The sequence below is a fragment of the Lates calcarifer genome, linkage group LG21, assembly GCF_001640805.2.
Source record: "Lates calcarifer isolate ASB-BC8 linkage group LG21, TLL_Latcal_v3, whole genome shotgun sequence".
NCBI lineage: Eukaryota > Metazoa > Chordata > Actinopteri > Centropomidae > Lates > Lates calcarifer.
Window position 1 is genome coordinate 23,704,513 of NC_066853.1, and position 15,734 is coordinate 23,720,246.

A 15,734-nucleotide genomic window follows, 5' to 3' on the forward strand; every position below is an offset into this window, starting at 1 on the left:
AGTAGGCAGCTGCAGTGACTGGGGAGCAGTTGGGGGCTGCCGCCATAGAGAGACGCTGGACATGTCTAATTGTACAAATGGGAATAACAGTATTCACTTTTCTCCTCAAAGTCATTCAAGGTGTTGAGCTTGTTTTTACAAATTAAAAGTGACATAAGTAGTTCTGTGGAGCTGTTGGCTCTCTGCTGGTTTCACAAAGTCAAATAAAACTTTTGGACACATCTCCAATTTTGATGTCAAAAAAGTATGGGCATTTCTGAAGCTGTTTGACCACTGCAATCAAGGACATGCGATCTCCTGCATTAGCACAGAATGTAAGTCATGAAGCTATGAAATTCCCGAGGATGCTTGGCTGGGTATTTAGCCATTCAGACAGTGTTGGGTTTATTTGTCTAAGTTTTGAGATATTTGTCTCAATTCAGTTGAGGTACGTATCGTTTGTGGTGCTCACAGCATTGAAACATGACATGAGATACCACAAGTGGTAAGACAGAAAATATGTGTCTTTGTTATTTGGTTGAACTGATCCTTTAAAGGGGGAATCAGTGAGGTCCCCATAGTATATTTTAGTTTAGTCTTTGATGCAAAGTGCTCACAGTAGCTGTATTACACATCTCCAAGATCACCTGTCAATCAAACATTGCAGGCTGCTCAAGATTGAACTTTTGCAGCTGCTGCTCTGGATCTTTTTAGCCATTGTGATGGTCCTTTCTCTTACCACCTCATGCACTGTTTGTCTGTTTATTCTAAAGTTTAAAATCTAAACAAACCCAATGGCCCAAGCACATCAAGAGCTATTTTCCTCCATGACAGAGCTACCAGACACCTGCTGATCAAATAGATATAGTAACTGATAAAGTATATCTATCAGTCTGTGACAGAAAGTACAAATAAATAAATAAATAAATCCTTTCAAATCCTTACTCATCCCCCTTGAAGAAAGCTCCTTTTTCCTGATGAATTGGCAGCCTCTTTTAATTTGCTAGTGGATCTGAGAGAATAATGTAATGCATGCCTCTGAACTGACCACAACTGCTGCCAAGACTAATTTCCCTTGGGATATCAAAGGCAGTTGATGAAATCTGATTGGTTTCCTCCTAATTGAACCTCCTCCCCTGCAAAGGCTGGGCAAGACATCTGATCAGTTTGAGCTATCTTGCTTTCATCCTCGGCTTATAGATTTGAGCCAAGATAAACAGACTTGTAGAGTTATAAATCCAGACTTATAGATCATCTATATTGTTCAGAGTAGAGCGGAGAGGCTTGGGGCACTGAAATGTGTGAGTATGTGCGAGGATGCAGGGGGAAGGTGTAGAAGCCAATAAAAGGATGTTTGTAATGATCCGGAGAAAATGTGATCATCTCCTGTGGCTTTGCTCCCTGTCAGACGAGCAGAGACAACAGTGGACTGTGGACGAATCAACAAACTATAATTGGCCATTACAAAATACTAAGGAACACAGAGTGACAGAGAGAGAAACAAACACACACACACACACACACACCCACACACAGTGATGTTATGTAATTGTTCCCACACTTTTAAAATGCCATTCCAACGCTGAGGGGAGGAAGACAAGAGAGTGGTCTGAATAAAAAAGGGAGAGAAGAGGTGGAAAAGGTTTCATATGTGCTACTGGGTATGATTAGAGAGAGGGAGTGGGTAGCAGCAGGTCTGTAGTGGAAATATGCGTGTTATATATGTATATGTGTGTGTGTGTGTTCATATCTCCAAATGCTACACAGAAATAAAAGATAACAAATCCAATTCTCTCCCCCTCCGTGTGGGTGTGCAAGCAAATGTACATGCCATCATATGTGTGTATCGCACAGCAGGCATTACATGAGTGTTAGCACGTGTGTGGGTGGACGGCTGTGTGGGTGTGAGATGGATAATTTCCAGTTTGAGTGAAAAACACATTCTGCACTGCCTACAGTGTCTCATCCAGCCCCCCCCCAACCCCCACCCCAGCTACCTCCTACCAGAAAGAGGTACCAAAAAAAGTAAATGAAGGATGGAGGGAAGTAGGAACTTTCTGCAAAGCAACTCAAGTTCATAGTGTGTGTGTATATTATTAAATATAGATCATTCAACACAATTATATTTTTGAGTGGCTGTCTGTGTGTGTGGACTGACTATTTACACACCAATACACACATATACAGAGGGGATTCCTGACAGTTTCTCAATCATCTTTAGGCCTCAGCAACCTCTAACATTTAGAGACGTGTGTCATTATATTGAGATAATTTGATATCTTTTGATGATCAATGATCATGTCATGATTTATTTTCACTTTGCACACACACACACACACACACACACACACACAGGCTTTCTGACAGTTTTTCAATCATCTTTATGCCTGGGAAACTTTGTTTTTATCATTCAATATAAATGACTTGATTGTGTGTTGATGATTGATGATCCTTTTATATAGCAGTGACTGTGCACACACATCTAACACACAGAAGATGTCTCATGTTTTCTTCATTAAATTTCTAATTCAATTCACTTGAATTTGTAGATATAAATATTTTATTAAATTTAACAGACCTGCAGAAATAGAACTGCAGTAAAGTTAGAGGCTAATTGTTTATTATGACTTTAATTGTATTTTTGTTGTTTTCCATTTCTATTGGTTATGATAATACCGAACTCTGGAAAATCAGCGACATTGCTTAAACAAAATCTGTTTACAGGTTGTAAACAAAGCCACATGATCTAAATGACTTTCTTTGGAAATAAACCACCTACATTGTCATTGCAAAGGTATGCAAAATACCCTATGACAATAAGAGGGCTCTTTGCCATACATGGTACTTCCAAAGCATCACAATCATTGCAGCAGAACCAGAGATACGGACCTTTATTGAAATTTTTAAAATGTAGTTATTTATGTATTCATTTATTTTTATTCATCCCACACGCTTCTTCCTTGTTGCCTACAATACCAACAATGCAACTTGGCTTGATCCCCTCAACTCTATTCAGGTGTTTTAGAACAATCTGGGAAAATAAAGAATGTAAAAAGTAAATACAAACACGGTGGTTTATGCAGATTACTGAGGAAAAGCAAGTGTTTCAGCATGTTCTGTTCACTTGTGTTTCCATTTGCTCAGTCCAACTTGTTGGCAGAGCACACTTTCTTAAACTGTGTCTTTAAGTATTGGCATTCATTATTTAAACATCAGGACATGGTATTAAGATTTAACAGTAAGTGACCTTGTGTGTATCTGAACACACAGGTGAAATCATTTGGTGTGTAACAGCTGACTCTGTCATATTATCTGTGTAGCTCCTCACTTTTTTTCATTTTAACATACAAAAAGAATTGGCAATATGCATAAATATTCTAAAATCATATGATGATTTTTGAGACAATGATTTTGGTGCTTTCAGGGGGTTTCAGGGGTTGATTAAGACCCCTCAAATCCCACAAATTTTGCAGTAGAGCATCAGTTACAGACTGATGGATGTTTACAATCTTTGTTTTCTCTTCAAAAATAAGACTGGCTAACCTGGTTGTTTAAAACCTATACAATCAGCATCAGCATGTCAGTGCTTTCCTAAACCTCACCAGTTAACATGGTGACTTTAATGTTGGCACAATCAATCACTTAATCTATGAAAATAAAATCAAAGTTGTAATAAATACAGAATTGTCCTTTAAATTAAGTGCATGAACTTACTAATATCATACTAGATTCTATCTATCTAAGTCCTAGAGAGTTTGTGTGGCACATCCTGGGCATGTGTCCACAGTACATGTTGTGGTTGCTACATTACATAATCAGCAACAAGAAAATAACAAACTACGCAACAGCTCATTGAAAACACTTCTCATATTACACACAGCTTCTTTCTTTCTCTCCCACAAACACACACACACACACAGGACGAGAGAGTGAGGATGTGATGGAGAGGCTATGAGGCTGCAACAGAGCCACAGAGATAAAGTGAGAGAGGAATAGATAATGGAGAGGTGGATAGTGTGAAAGTGAAGACTCAAGTAGCAGACAGAGATGAAACTCTTCTGGGGATGATGAACAGATGGAGGATGAAATAAAATTTTTCCTCATTACTCCCAATTTGTGAATGATGCATCCAAACTATTATATCCACCTAATGATTTGCCAAATCATAACAACAATTGCTTCCAAACAATTAAATGAAAAGTGCTTCTGTGTGGTTTCGGTGAGCTCTGAGGATACCAAGCAGCTGGTAATCTCATTCAGTATTTGGTGGTTGGTATAAATTATTAATGGGTAATGGCATTTAAAAGCCATGCAACAGTGAACCACTGAGCCAGGCACCTCCACCCATGTTTGTAAAGCAAATTCCACTCTCTACATGTACCCTGAAGGTAAGAGGGTGTGTTGTTTGGAGTTCAAGCACCTAAATTAAAAGCAATATTTAGAACCATTAAGACTCACTCACGTTTAACTATTCAAACACTGGAGTAAGACTGGAAATACTATATGTACACCATTTCTAAGCCATTATATACAGCTGAGGAAATAAAGCCCTGCAGAGTTAAGACTTTCAATAACAGTCAAACAAGACCGACTAGGCTCCAACATGGATGGATGCACTTGTAGTGTCCCTTGAAGAGAGTCACCAATATTTCTCAGGGAATGTGCTCTCGTGTGGCTTTCTGGACTGACTATTCAGCTTTGAGCTGTCAGTGTGTTTACCCAAAGAACCATAGCTGATACCAGGGAACTTCTTCTCAAGCTTTAGCTCAACTTATGTTCATTTTTGAAATCCTGTATACATGTAAATAATAAAAAAATGTAAAAAAATAATGTTATGATGTTATAATGTTATGATATCATGGATGTACAATTTTGTGCATGATATAATCTAACAACAAGCAAGATTTAGATACTTAGCATCTCTAAGGATCATATATCAGCATCACCCTTTATATTTTATCGTACAGATATTACAGTGATATCAATCTTCTCATCTAACTCTGCAAGAAAGTGAGGGAGTGTATTTCCTCAAAAAGTCAAACTATTTCTTAAAATGACACAAACACACATGTAATGTCTCTTGAAATGCATGGTTGAGTGCTGCAGATGAGTTGTTTCATTCAGTGTAGGACAATGTGAGGGTGGCAGCTCTTAGTGAATGATGTCTCATATCACCAGTTTTATTGAATCTGCTGACAATTTGTGCTTTCAGAGGTTGAATGTGGATGATGCAGAAATATAATGGTACTTAAGTGATTTACTGTAAAACAGTGAAAAAATATTCACTCTGTTGGAGAAAGCTTATGTGCTGGTCCTATGAAATGTAATGTTGATACGGTATGATAATAATAATGTACTTGAATGTTTCTAAAGTATCATCTACTGTACATACTCGTGGTGTCCCCAGCCCAGCTCTGGAAGGTAGGGCAGCTTCTTGATCCTGATGATGGAGTCATAGAGGGAGGGCTGCAGGGACTGGGCCACAGCGTTGGCCAGGATCACCGCTATCATCACCGGCAGGATGTGGGAGATCTGGCCAGTCAGCTCGAACACAATGACCGCGGTGGAAACTGTGTGGGTGACTGCTCCTGACAAGGCTGCCGCACCTTTGGGCAGAGGGAGAGGACAGTGGGGTGAACGAAAGAACAGAGAGGGGCTGTAGAAAAGCAGCTGTTCAGATCAGTGGTTTTCAAGACAGGGTGTGGGGTCCCTGAGGTAGGTTTCAAGGACATCATCCATTAAAATGAGAGACAGTTCAATATTAACAAGACTTCAAGTGAAATTAATATTTTTTTACTACTCCAAAGCACATAATAGAGTGAACTGTTGATCAATAACATCTCAACATCTCGACTGGCTGCTGTGAATTCTCGCTTTCAAAACTCAGCTGCCACCAGACCTGTTTGATTCTGAAAACAAATAAATACATACATTTACTCAAGTCCTGTAGTGAGGTACAATCTTGAGTTACATGTACTTTACATGGGTATTTCTACTTAATTACGTAATTACTGTTGTGGTTATGTGGTGTGATAATAGTGTATTCCTTATGGTGGTGGATATGTGACTTTATGACTTTTTTCTTAGAGGTTGTTGTAAAATATACCACAGACACTGGAATGGTTACTGACAGGCTCACAAATTTATGAACCTTTACTGGACTATTCTGTTCAATGATGGAACATTCCCTAATTGACAGAGACAATATACTGGTCATATAGTATTATTTATCTAAGACACAAAACCATAGATCAACTTTGAAGATCAATTTACTCAGAGATTCAGAGTAACAGGATGATAACTCAGAAGTTATCATCCTGTTATCAATTTCCTTGACCAGACCTGGCGCTCTCTCCTTTATATACTCCCAGCCCACACACATATGGCAAAAATCGACTTATTCAGCTAATTCAATACAAAAAGGAACCTCAATATTTCCAATTCCCTTTTTTGCCAATAAAGTGTGAAAAGAGCAATATAAAAGCTGCATCAAAGCAGACAGAGCAGCATGGGGCATAGTGAGCCTTCACTGCTCAGCAGAGAAAATGGATGAGTCCAATCCAAAGAATGAGATGAACACTGTGCTGGAAAAAAATAGTAAAGAATGAAAGCATTAAAATAAAGTGAAAAGAGAGAAGAGAGCAGAGACGAAGCAGACGGTGGCTGAGAGAGTCTACAAAGGCAGGTTTCATTGTTCTTTCTCGTAACTTAATTAAGCTCGTGTATGTCTGCCTCTCCTCCTCAGATAAATGCTGCTGCTCCCTCTGCCCATCCTAACATTTAGTCCTTAAAGCGAGCTCGGCTGTGAGATGAAAGAGGCTCATCAGAGTGTCAGGCCTGTAAAGGACTGAGTCATCAGCTATAGTGCACCACAACAACAACATCAGCAGCCCAGAAAAACAGCCGTCACCAACTCACAACACTGGCATAATCAACATGGCTGTCAACAAGTAGCACAGTGGAGGGAATCACAACACTGCATCTCATTAGACACGCAACTTCAGGAAGGATGGAAATGATGTGGTTATGAAGGGACAGCTGGTCTCCGCAAAACATAGAATAAATTAGGCATTTTTCTGTTGTAGGCTGAAAACATGATGTTATAGTCTTTATAAGATAAAACCAGAACTTCATCTGATCTTCATTAATGGTACATTTTCAATGTGAATATTTATGTGAGGGAGCCTAAGTGCATGCAATCATTGACAGTCCACTTTTTAATATTGCTTGCTTAACTACTGAAGTTCAGTTCATGATTTCCACTTGCTGTCGGATGGACGTGGACTGCAGACACTCCTATTCACACTACAACTGGGGGTATGTGTATGCAAACACGTTCCACTAATGTGCACTAAAATGATGGTGGCCATGATGGTGTTTGTTAAATTTGGCTGAAGAAGCTAGACATAGACATACATACTCAGACACTTTATCAGGAACAGCAGAGCACCTGCTTAGTCGTGCAATCAGCCAGTGCAATATATAAATGCCGATGCTGGTCAGGAACTTCAAACATCAGAATGGGCTAAATTTCTGATCTCAGTGACTCTGATGATTGATTGATTGGATAACTGGAGTTTACACAGAATGGTACAAAATAACAAAAATATATTTCAAAAGAAAGAAGAGAAGAGAATAAATGAAAGTATTACAGTACAGAGTACAGAATCTGATAGGTGAAGAATCACGGCAACATGTTTGTGTCTTTAACTTACCCACGACAGCATAGCCTCCTGGCACGATGGGGTAGATGGTGCCATCTGTGTGAATGCCATCTGGGAACCAGGCTGCCATGCTTTCTCCAACCAGACGACCAAAAGCTGCCCCTGAAATGCACATACACACACATACACACACACACTCTAGTAAGATTACCTAGACTCGCCTAACCAGCGGGTCAATCAGAGGGACCTATGTGTTATAGGTCAACCCACACATCACTACTGTAAAATGTCAAATTATTCTCTTCATATTTAGAAGAGATGATAAAAGCAACTTTTCATTTAATTAGCTGTAACACTGTTGAACAGAACTTTTCCTACTTGTTTCTAAATAACACATTTCTACTTAACTTCTCTCTCACAGACACATCCACTCTCACTGGTCTTACACACACACGGCCATTTGCTTCTTACCAATGACAAATACTGGCATGAAGGCTCCGCAGGGCACTGGGATTGTGGTGGCCAGGGCAGACATCCAGAACTAAGAAAGAAAAAGAGGAAGATAGAGAAAGAAAAGACATAAAAAGAAAGAACAGGGTGGCATTTCAATTAGCTTCAAAGTACCATCCTGTGTGCCCCTAGATGATAGCCAAGTTGAATCCTCCACCAGCAGTGAGGAGGCGGCCATGCGAGGCTTATTGCTGAGGTTAGATTGAGCTGTCACTTTCACTCTTCATTTGACAAAGACCCTGAAATGAACCTTGGGTAATGAGCGGGCTCTGCCGATTGGCCAACACTGTGCCAGGCAAGCGGAAGAGACTGCTAATTAGGAAAGACAAACAAAAAGGGAAATGTCACCACTGACAATGTGTGAGCATTATCGTCAGGTGTGTGTGTATGTCTGTGTGCTCTTAAGTTTTAAGCTGAGAGTTTAACAGACAGGATATAAGACTGGCATGCTTATGTTTAAAAAGAAAAAGCTGCTGTTTTTAAGTGACAATGAGTAAAAGCATTATCCATACATACTTGTCTGGACTCATTAGATGTCTCATTAAAATTCAAGTTAAGCTCTACACAGCCAGTGGAATATTGTTCAAAAAGTGTCTGTACCATAATATTACAGGAGGATAACTGTGGTTGATACATTTCACACATTTTATTAGAGTTTTAATACAATGTGATTTTTATTTTTTTATTTTTTAATGAATTTGAAAAAAAAATCTAAAATTCTGTCTTCATTTGTCACTATGGAGCATTGAGTGTAGACTGATGAAGGAAAAAATGAATTATTACATAACAAAATGTGAAAAAAGTGAAGGGATCTGAACACACTCTGAATGTACTCTAGGTCTTATGTTGGAAAACAACTTATTTACTGGGGCTAACAACCAAGCTACATCCATGAAAAAAATGACAGATGCATGGGTGAGGATGGATGCAGCTGCACAGATTGTCAATTTATAGACATAACTCTTAGACTTAGATTTAGACTTGACTTTATTGATCCCTTTGGGATGACTCCCTCAGGGAAATTAAATTAATCAACATATTGATTTGATCACTGAGAAAAACGTTAACTGCTCCAGGCAATCGGTACCAAAGATTCTGTTTTAACTGCAGGATGGATTCCTCACTACTGACTGGCGGGGCAAAAACAACAACAAATCAGTAAACATGAACACAATGTCAGGGTGAATGAAGCCTGATCATCAGGCAGGGCTGACTGTATAGATGTAGACTTTGCTGTTTAAAAACAATGCTTTGGTGAGGTTGGTAGAAGTAACAAGGCACAAATTAGCTTTATGTTCAGTCTGAACACACATTAACACATGCAGAGATATGTGTGTATGGTGTATATAATGGTGTATATACATGTGATATGGAAGGACAGAACTGCGATACCCCCATTAAGCCCAGTATCTGGTTTTAAAGTTGTGGCTGATTGGTGTATACAGCACCTAAACAGTCACATGTACATACTGCTGACTGCAATGCAGAGATAGTTTTAGGTGATTACCTGAATTTTCATTTTTTTACTTCAAATTTATTTTGGCCACACATACACTTGCAGATTGGAGTTCGCTGTTTATCCAGCAGAGGGATAAGAAGTTGAGACTTGGTCAAATTCGGCGTTTGCAAGCATAAAATAAGAAGTATGAATTAGAGTATTGTGTAAGCCATTACACAAACCTCATCGATGTAATAATCTCATGGTTTCAAATAGACTTTTTAATTACACTCATTGCTCCGTCTCTCTCCATCCCTCCATACCTCCCATTCTCTCCTCCTCTCACTCCCTCTGCTCTGTCTATAGTTAGCTGTAATTAAGCCTGGCTGCCATGGCGATGTAATGGATCTCCTTCTGTAACCTTACACTGCTGCCGTTTTCACACCCCACACTGCGCATACACCACACACACACACACATGCGTAGGTGTTCACACACACCATGACGAGAATCAGAGCTGAATGCAGCTGGGTGCCAGGGAGTAACAGACACACAACCAGTTGAATACACAAAAAAAGTCTTGTTGGAAAAATGATACAGCCATGAGAATAATTCGTTAGACCTCTCCTGAACGGTCTTTCACGTCGTCTCTTATTCCTTCTCTTTTTCCCAGAGACTACAACATTAATAAGAGCTAGAAAGGTTTAAAAGGATCTGGGAACTCATAACGAGGGCTTAACTTTATTACAGAGGCCATGAACTCTGAGGAGAATGTGTGTCTGCGTATGAGTGTCCCCCAGTGTAGCTGTGGGACATAACATTAAAAAACCACACTAAGCAGAGAACAATGCAATCTAATCCAGCTGTAAATTTACAGTTATATTATAAACTCCACAGTAGCTGAAACGACTTATTAACTGAAGCTTCTACAGGATAGCAGACCGTAACAGTGCATAATAATGGTCTTGGTGAGACAAAAATGTTTACAAAGACTATTTATAGTTTTTTTTTTTTTTTTTTTACTATTTCTTATCTGGTTAGGGAAACCCTAAATCACAACTACCAAACTATATAATTGTCTGTAATGTGATGGCAAACCTCTGTCCTCATGATAAACAGTGTTCAGATTCACTGTCATAACATAGTCAGACTTATAAGGGAAGAAGCACTCTAAAAAATAACAACTGCTTGGAAATGTTTAGCAACACATTCCAGGAAGAAAAAAACAAAAAGAAAAATGAAACTTGTTTTTTCATAATTCATCACTCTCCGGCAGTTACTATTGCATCAACTGAAGCAGAAAAAATTAACTCAACATAAAATATAGCAAAATGAGAAGGGAAACTGTATGCAGATGGCAGTGTAATCTGAACCAGCTGCTTGTTTATCCATAATAACAAGGCCACAGTCATGTACACTTGAACACAGGTGAGTGAGACAGGATGCTGGCTGCAGTTTCTTCTCCATCCTCATAAGACAAGTGCCTCAGCCCTCGCAATGGCAACCACACTGATGCGATCACTGGCTGCAGTGTTACTGTGGCCCATGGGTCCCTCTTCAGATGGCTCAAGGTTGCCAAGGTGATGGACTAACAACCACTAACAACCAAAGACACAACCCCCCTGGCTGGAAATATGGATTGACAGTTTTTATGCTGCTTTAAGTCGTGTAATGTGGTCAGTGTTGGAAGAATTACTCAGGACATTATTCAACACACTGTAGTAATACTTAATTACAAGTAAAAGACCAGCTTTAAAAAACTTGCAGACATTATCTGCAAAATATAGTCAGGATGTTGAATTATTACAGTATACTTTATACTGTAGCTATTATAGTATACAGGACTATTATTACCTATATAATTACATGTATGTAGCATTTATATGTGGTCACACTGGTCAAGGGGAAATTAACTTTCTATACTGCTGGGTGGTTGAATGGTTAATAGTAGAAGCAGTAATGGTAAAAAGTAATATTCACATCCAAAACATGGAGATAAGCTCATTAAGAACTGAATGGCATTCGTTAACCACTTATTGATCTCTTGCATTTCTTAGATGTTGGCTATATGAATAATAATTGTGAATCGTAATTATGCATAAGTTGAGATACTATATACACTGTACAACCACACTGTGAATCATTTATGTGAAAAAGACAAATTCCAGTACATTACATTTCTGTGGAGTCTCTCTGTGAATGCTGCATGGTGGCCTTTGTGGTGAAGCCACACTGACCAATTATTTCTGTAACAGTGTGTTTCCATTACGATTTACAATACCAATGTTATCAACAAAAAACCTTTCTGCCACACACTTTATGTGATGTAAGTGTATGTGCACTTACATGAACTTTTATATATTATAGTAGATGGAAAGTGAGTCATTGTAGCATTGATTCTGCTCCTTCCAGCCTCCTGATAATACAGTTTCTAAAAAACAGTATATAACCAACTATGTCTTCATGTGCAAGGGTTGAGTCCAAAGAGAAAACTCAACAACTTGACCATTTTTCTGTAACATAACTGAAAAAACACTGCATCTATCTCACTCTATCTAAACCCTCTTATGTTATACAATCAACATGATGTGATTTATAACTTAATAGGTGTGTGTTTTTACAAGGTTATAACCTAGTCCTGCTGAAACTCCTCCTAGAGTTTACAAGGCCTTAGAGCTTGAGTTCATTTACTGTGAAGGGAAAAAAGCAGGTGGATCGTGTTCATGTTTGATTCCTTGAGTACTTTTCAAACTGACATAGTATGACAGTATAATTGAGAGCTGATCATTTTTGACGAGACACATTAGCATTTCTGGACATATTTCTAAGCCCTTTATTTGCTCTATTACTATTCATATCCTCCTAGCTATTGCTATATCCAATTCTTTGCAGCAGCAATGACTCACTTTCCCCCTGGAGGAATCATTAATTTTTCATCTAATCTAATCTAATGTAATCTACTAAGTGTACATCTCACTAAGGTAGAGCACAACCATCAAAATTTATAAGGATCTGTGACCTTCAACTGAAGGAGGACTTCGATAAACCATCAGAGGAAGCAAGAAGCAAGAAGCGCAAGCCAAGACATGACTGGGTTGTTGGTTTCTAACCATACACATGCTTTAAAAAAATGAGTGGAAGAAGAGAACATGAAAACCTCCTGCATTAAAATCCAATTAAAAATTACTTAATGACCCACATGAATTTTGACGGTGGCTTTAATGAGACTTACAGTATAAGTTATAGAGGTGCTTCAGGGCTAAACTATTTTAGAAGAAAAAAATTATTAAATTCAGTCAATATATGTGAGTAAGATTTCATCAGCAGACATGATTGGTAATGCATTTACTGAGCAAAAATAATAACTGCTGCCTTTTTAGAATTTTAGTTGAATTTAAAGGGGCTATTTGTAAGTTTTCTCTGCTGCTGAACGTGGTTGCTTGCTGGGAGAGGATGGTGGTGCCAAGAGCTTCAGCCATGGTTGTGTTTACAATACAAGAGGTTACTATACAGCCCTGAGTAGCACTACTTCTTCAGGGCAGTCTGGGTATATAGTGTAGCTCTTGGCAAGTAGCGGAATAAAGTTAGATGCTGAATCTGCAAGGTTTCTTCTAGATTGGTAAGTAAACAGCTGTTAATACTAACGGCTATGTAGTGATAGCAAAACTTACAAATACCTCCTTTAAGCATGCCTTGGGCCCAAGTTCTGTTTAGGGCAAAACGGACTCAGACAAAACATCTTTTTCTGACACCCAGCAATGACATTGTACCTTAATGATTAAAATAAAGCTACAATACAATAAAACACGGCTGTAATTTATTTTATGCGCAACTATGATCAAATTTAGTATCAGTGCTTGTTGTAATATACAGGTCAAGACAACTTGTCTTTTTGGTGGAATCTTTTTGCTTTGCCATCTATACCTAAATCAGATGTGATGGCAGATATGACGCTCAATTAGGAATCAACTAGAGGGAAGACATCCTTTTATCAATAATGCTGCCTCTATCTTTATTATATTAATCGCGTCCCCTAACTTTCTTGCGAAGAAAAAATATTGCCTCCGCGATACACCCTTAAGATACTGCCAGCTCCACCAGCCTTACTGCCGTTAATATGGACTGTCAGAATGATTTTACAAAATCAGCTACTTCTAAAGCTGGATTTGTAGTTCTGTGTAAAAGGATTCCAGCATAGCTACAGAGTCAACCCCCGTTGCTGTAGCTGACTTACACCTCCTCAAAAATGTAACTGCATGTCCGGGATATGGGGGTTACATATGGAATGTGTTGCCATAGTGTTTGATAATGTTTTCTCTTACAATTTTCAAATCTTGGCGGAAACTCTTCATAGCAAAGACAGCATTAAAGAAGGTGAAGAAAGGTGTGGTAATCTGTGACTTTACGGTAACACACATCGAGCAAAGCCATCTCCACTTTAAACCCTATGCTCACTGCGATCACTGCTCTTTATCATAGGCGTCGCCAGACCCCTTTTACTGGGGCATGTGCCCTGATAGGAAAAGAATAGATGTATGTCTACTCAAATGTGTAGCAAAACTACTCCAAATACAAGCCGTAGCCTACGCACACATTCTTTACATCACTGCATGTTACTGTGCTTGAACAGCAGGTGAACTACAACACAGACGCAGCGTCCTCATGTGCCGGTGCACAACACTGAACGCAGTGTGACGTCAGGTCTCAGTCAGGACAAGCTTACAGCTGAGCTCCAGGCAGAGTTTAATGTTCTCCACAAAGAACTGAAGGTCAGACAGGAAATGTTTGACAGTGAATGAAAAACAAGATGCTCCAAGAAGAACTGTAAAAATTCAAAACTTCATACCAAGAGGTCAGCAAAAGGTATAAAGTTGATGTCCTCACAGCCAGGCAGCAGGCTGACAGTCTTCATCGTGAGCTTGATAGCCAAATCAAGTCTCACAAAGACACAGTGTCACAGAATGAGCTGTTGGTGCAAAACTTGAGGGATGAACAGGATGCCCTCCTTCAACAGAATGTGCAGGAGATTGAACTTGTGCAGAAAGACGCTGCTGAGAAAGAACTGATTTTGCAGAAGGAGCTGGAGGAGCTGATAACTCAGCTTAATGATCACCTCTCACACAACCTTGAGCTCTCCATGGAGCTTAAGGCTGAGAGTGAAGAGAAGCAGAAGCTCGAGGAGAAAAAGGAGGACAAGCCGCAGATATGGATGAGAAAGAAACATCCAAGCAGGAGTCTCTTTCTGATGCTCTCCCTGATCCCAAACCTAAAAAGACTGAGATGTCTGAGACAACAAGGGCAACCAACACTTCAGCCTGGAAGAGCGCTTGCCACTTTCTGGGCCTGAGGAAACCAAAGAGGTGGAAGAAGTCAGCAGTGCCTGCATCCACCAGCATCACCTAAGCTGACTTTTCCTCCCTCACCCACTGTAAGGAAATTGAACTTTTTCAAAGTAGAAATGAAAATTCCAGCTGGCTGAGGCAGACGTCCACCCACCATGAGCCAAGTTCTGCTCAAGGTTTCTTCCTTCCAAGGGAGTTTAACCTTGCTGCTGTTGCCAAGTGTTTGCTCATGGGGAACTGTTGTTCCTGCATCAATTACTGTATTTAGTGGTAGTTTGTAATGGTACAGTCAAGTGTTCAAGAACCTGTTGTCTGAAAAAAAAACTTACAACAATGAAATTACAACAAAAAACACAGCAAAATACTTAAGCTTCTTCTCCATGAAACAAGATTCACTTTGATTAATCTCCATTATTTCTTTAAGTTCTGTCCAAAACCACAATTACATTCTCAGTAACACCTTGACAAATTACCTACCAGGAACCACATATATGCAGCACTTTTTTCATGATTCCTGGCAAGTATTCCACTTCCACAATTTCATGTGTTTTATGTCTCTATTGGGATTACATGGAGGATGGGTTTGCGGTGGGGGACCTGTGCAACACCCCTGCTCTCTATCACAGTGAACAAAAAAATGTGGGTAAAGTGATTGCATGGGAGGTTTCCTGTACAGGAGACAAGGTAAAACATGAGATTTCTGGATGTAACTCCAGTTATATAATTAATTGGAATTAGTGAAGTATGTGTAACCCACCATCACTAAATCTTAAAATGTATTAAAACCTACATTGGTATCTA

General features: G+C 39.2%; 1 protein-coding gene across 2 annotated transcripts in view; it reads right to left on the bottom strand.

The window, feature by feature from the left end:
* Nucleotides 1-15,734, bottom strand: part of clcn2c (chloride channel 2c) — a 147,067-nt gene that overhangs the window by 30,857 nt on the left and 100,476 nt on the right. For both annotated transcript variants that reach the window (XM_018684061.2, XM_018684062.2), the window contains exons 13-15: nucleotides 8,115-8,184; nucleotides 7,695-7,805; nucleotides 5,372-5,585 (exon numbers count right to left, since the gene is read on the bottom strand). In XM_018684061.2, the coding sequence (XP_018539577.1) occupies nucleotides 5,372-5,585; nucleotides 7,695-7,805; nucleotides 8,115-8,184 (395 nt within the window). The remainder of the gene's footprint in view (nucleotides 1-5,371; nucleotides 5,586-7,694; nucleotides 7,806-8,114; nucleotides 8,185-15,734) is intronic.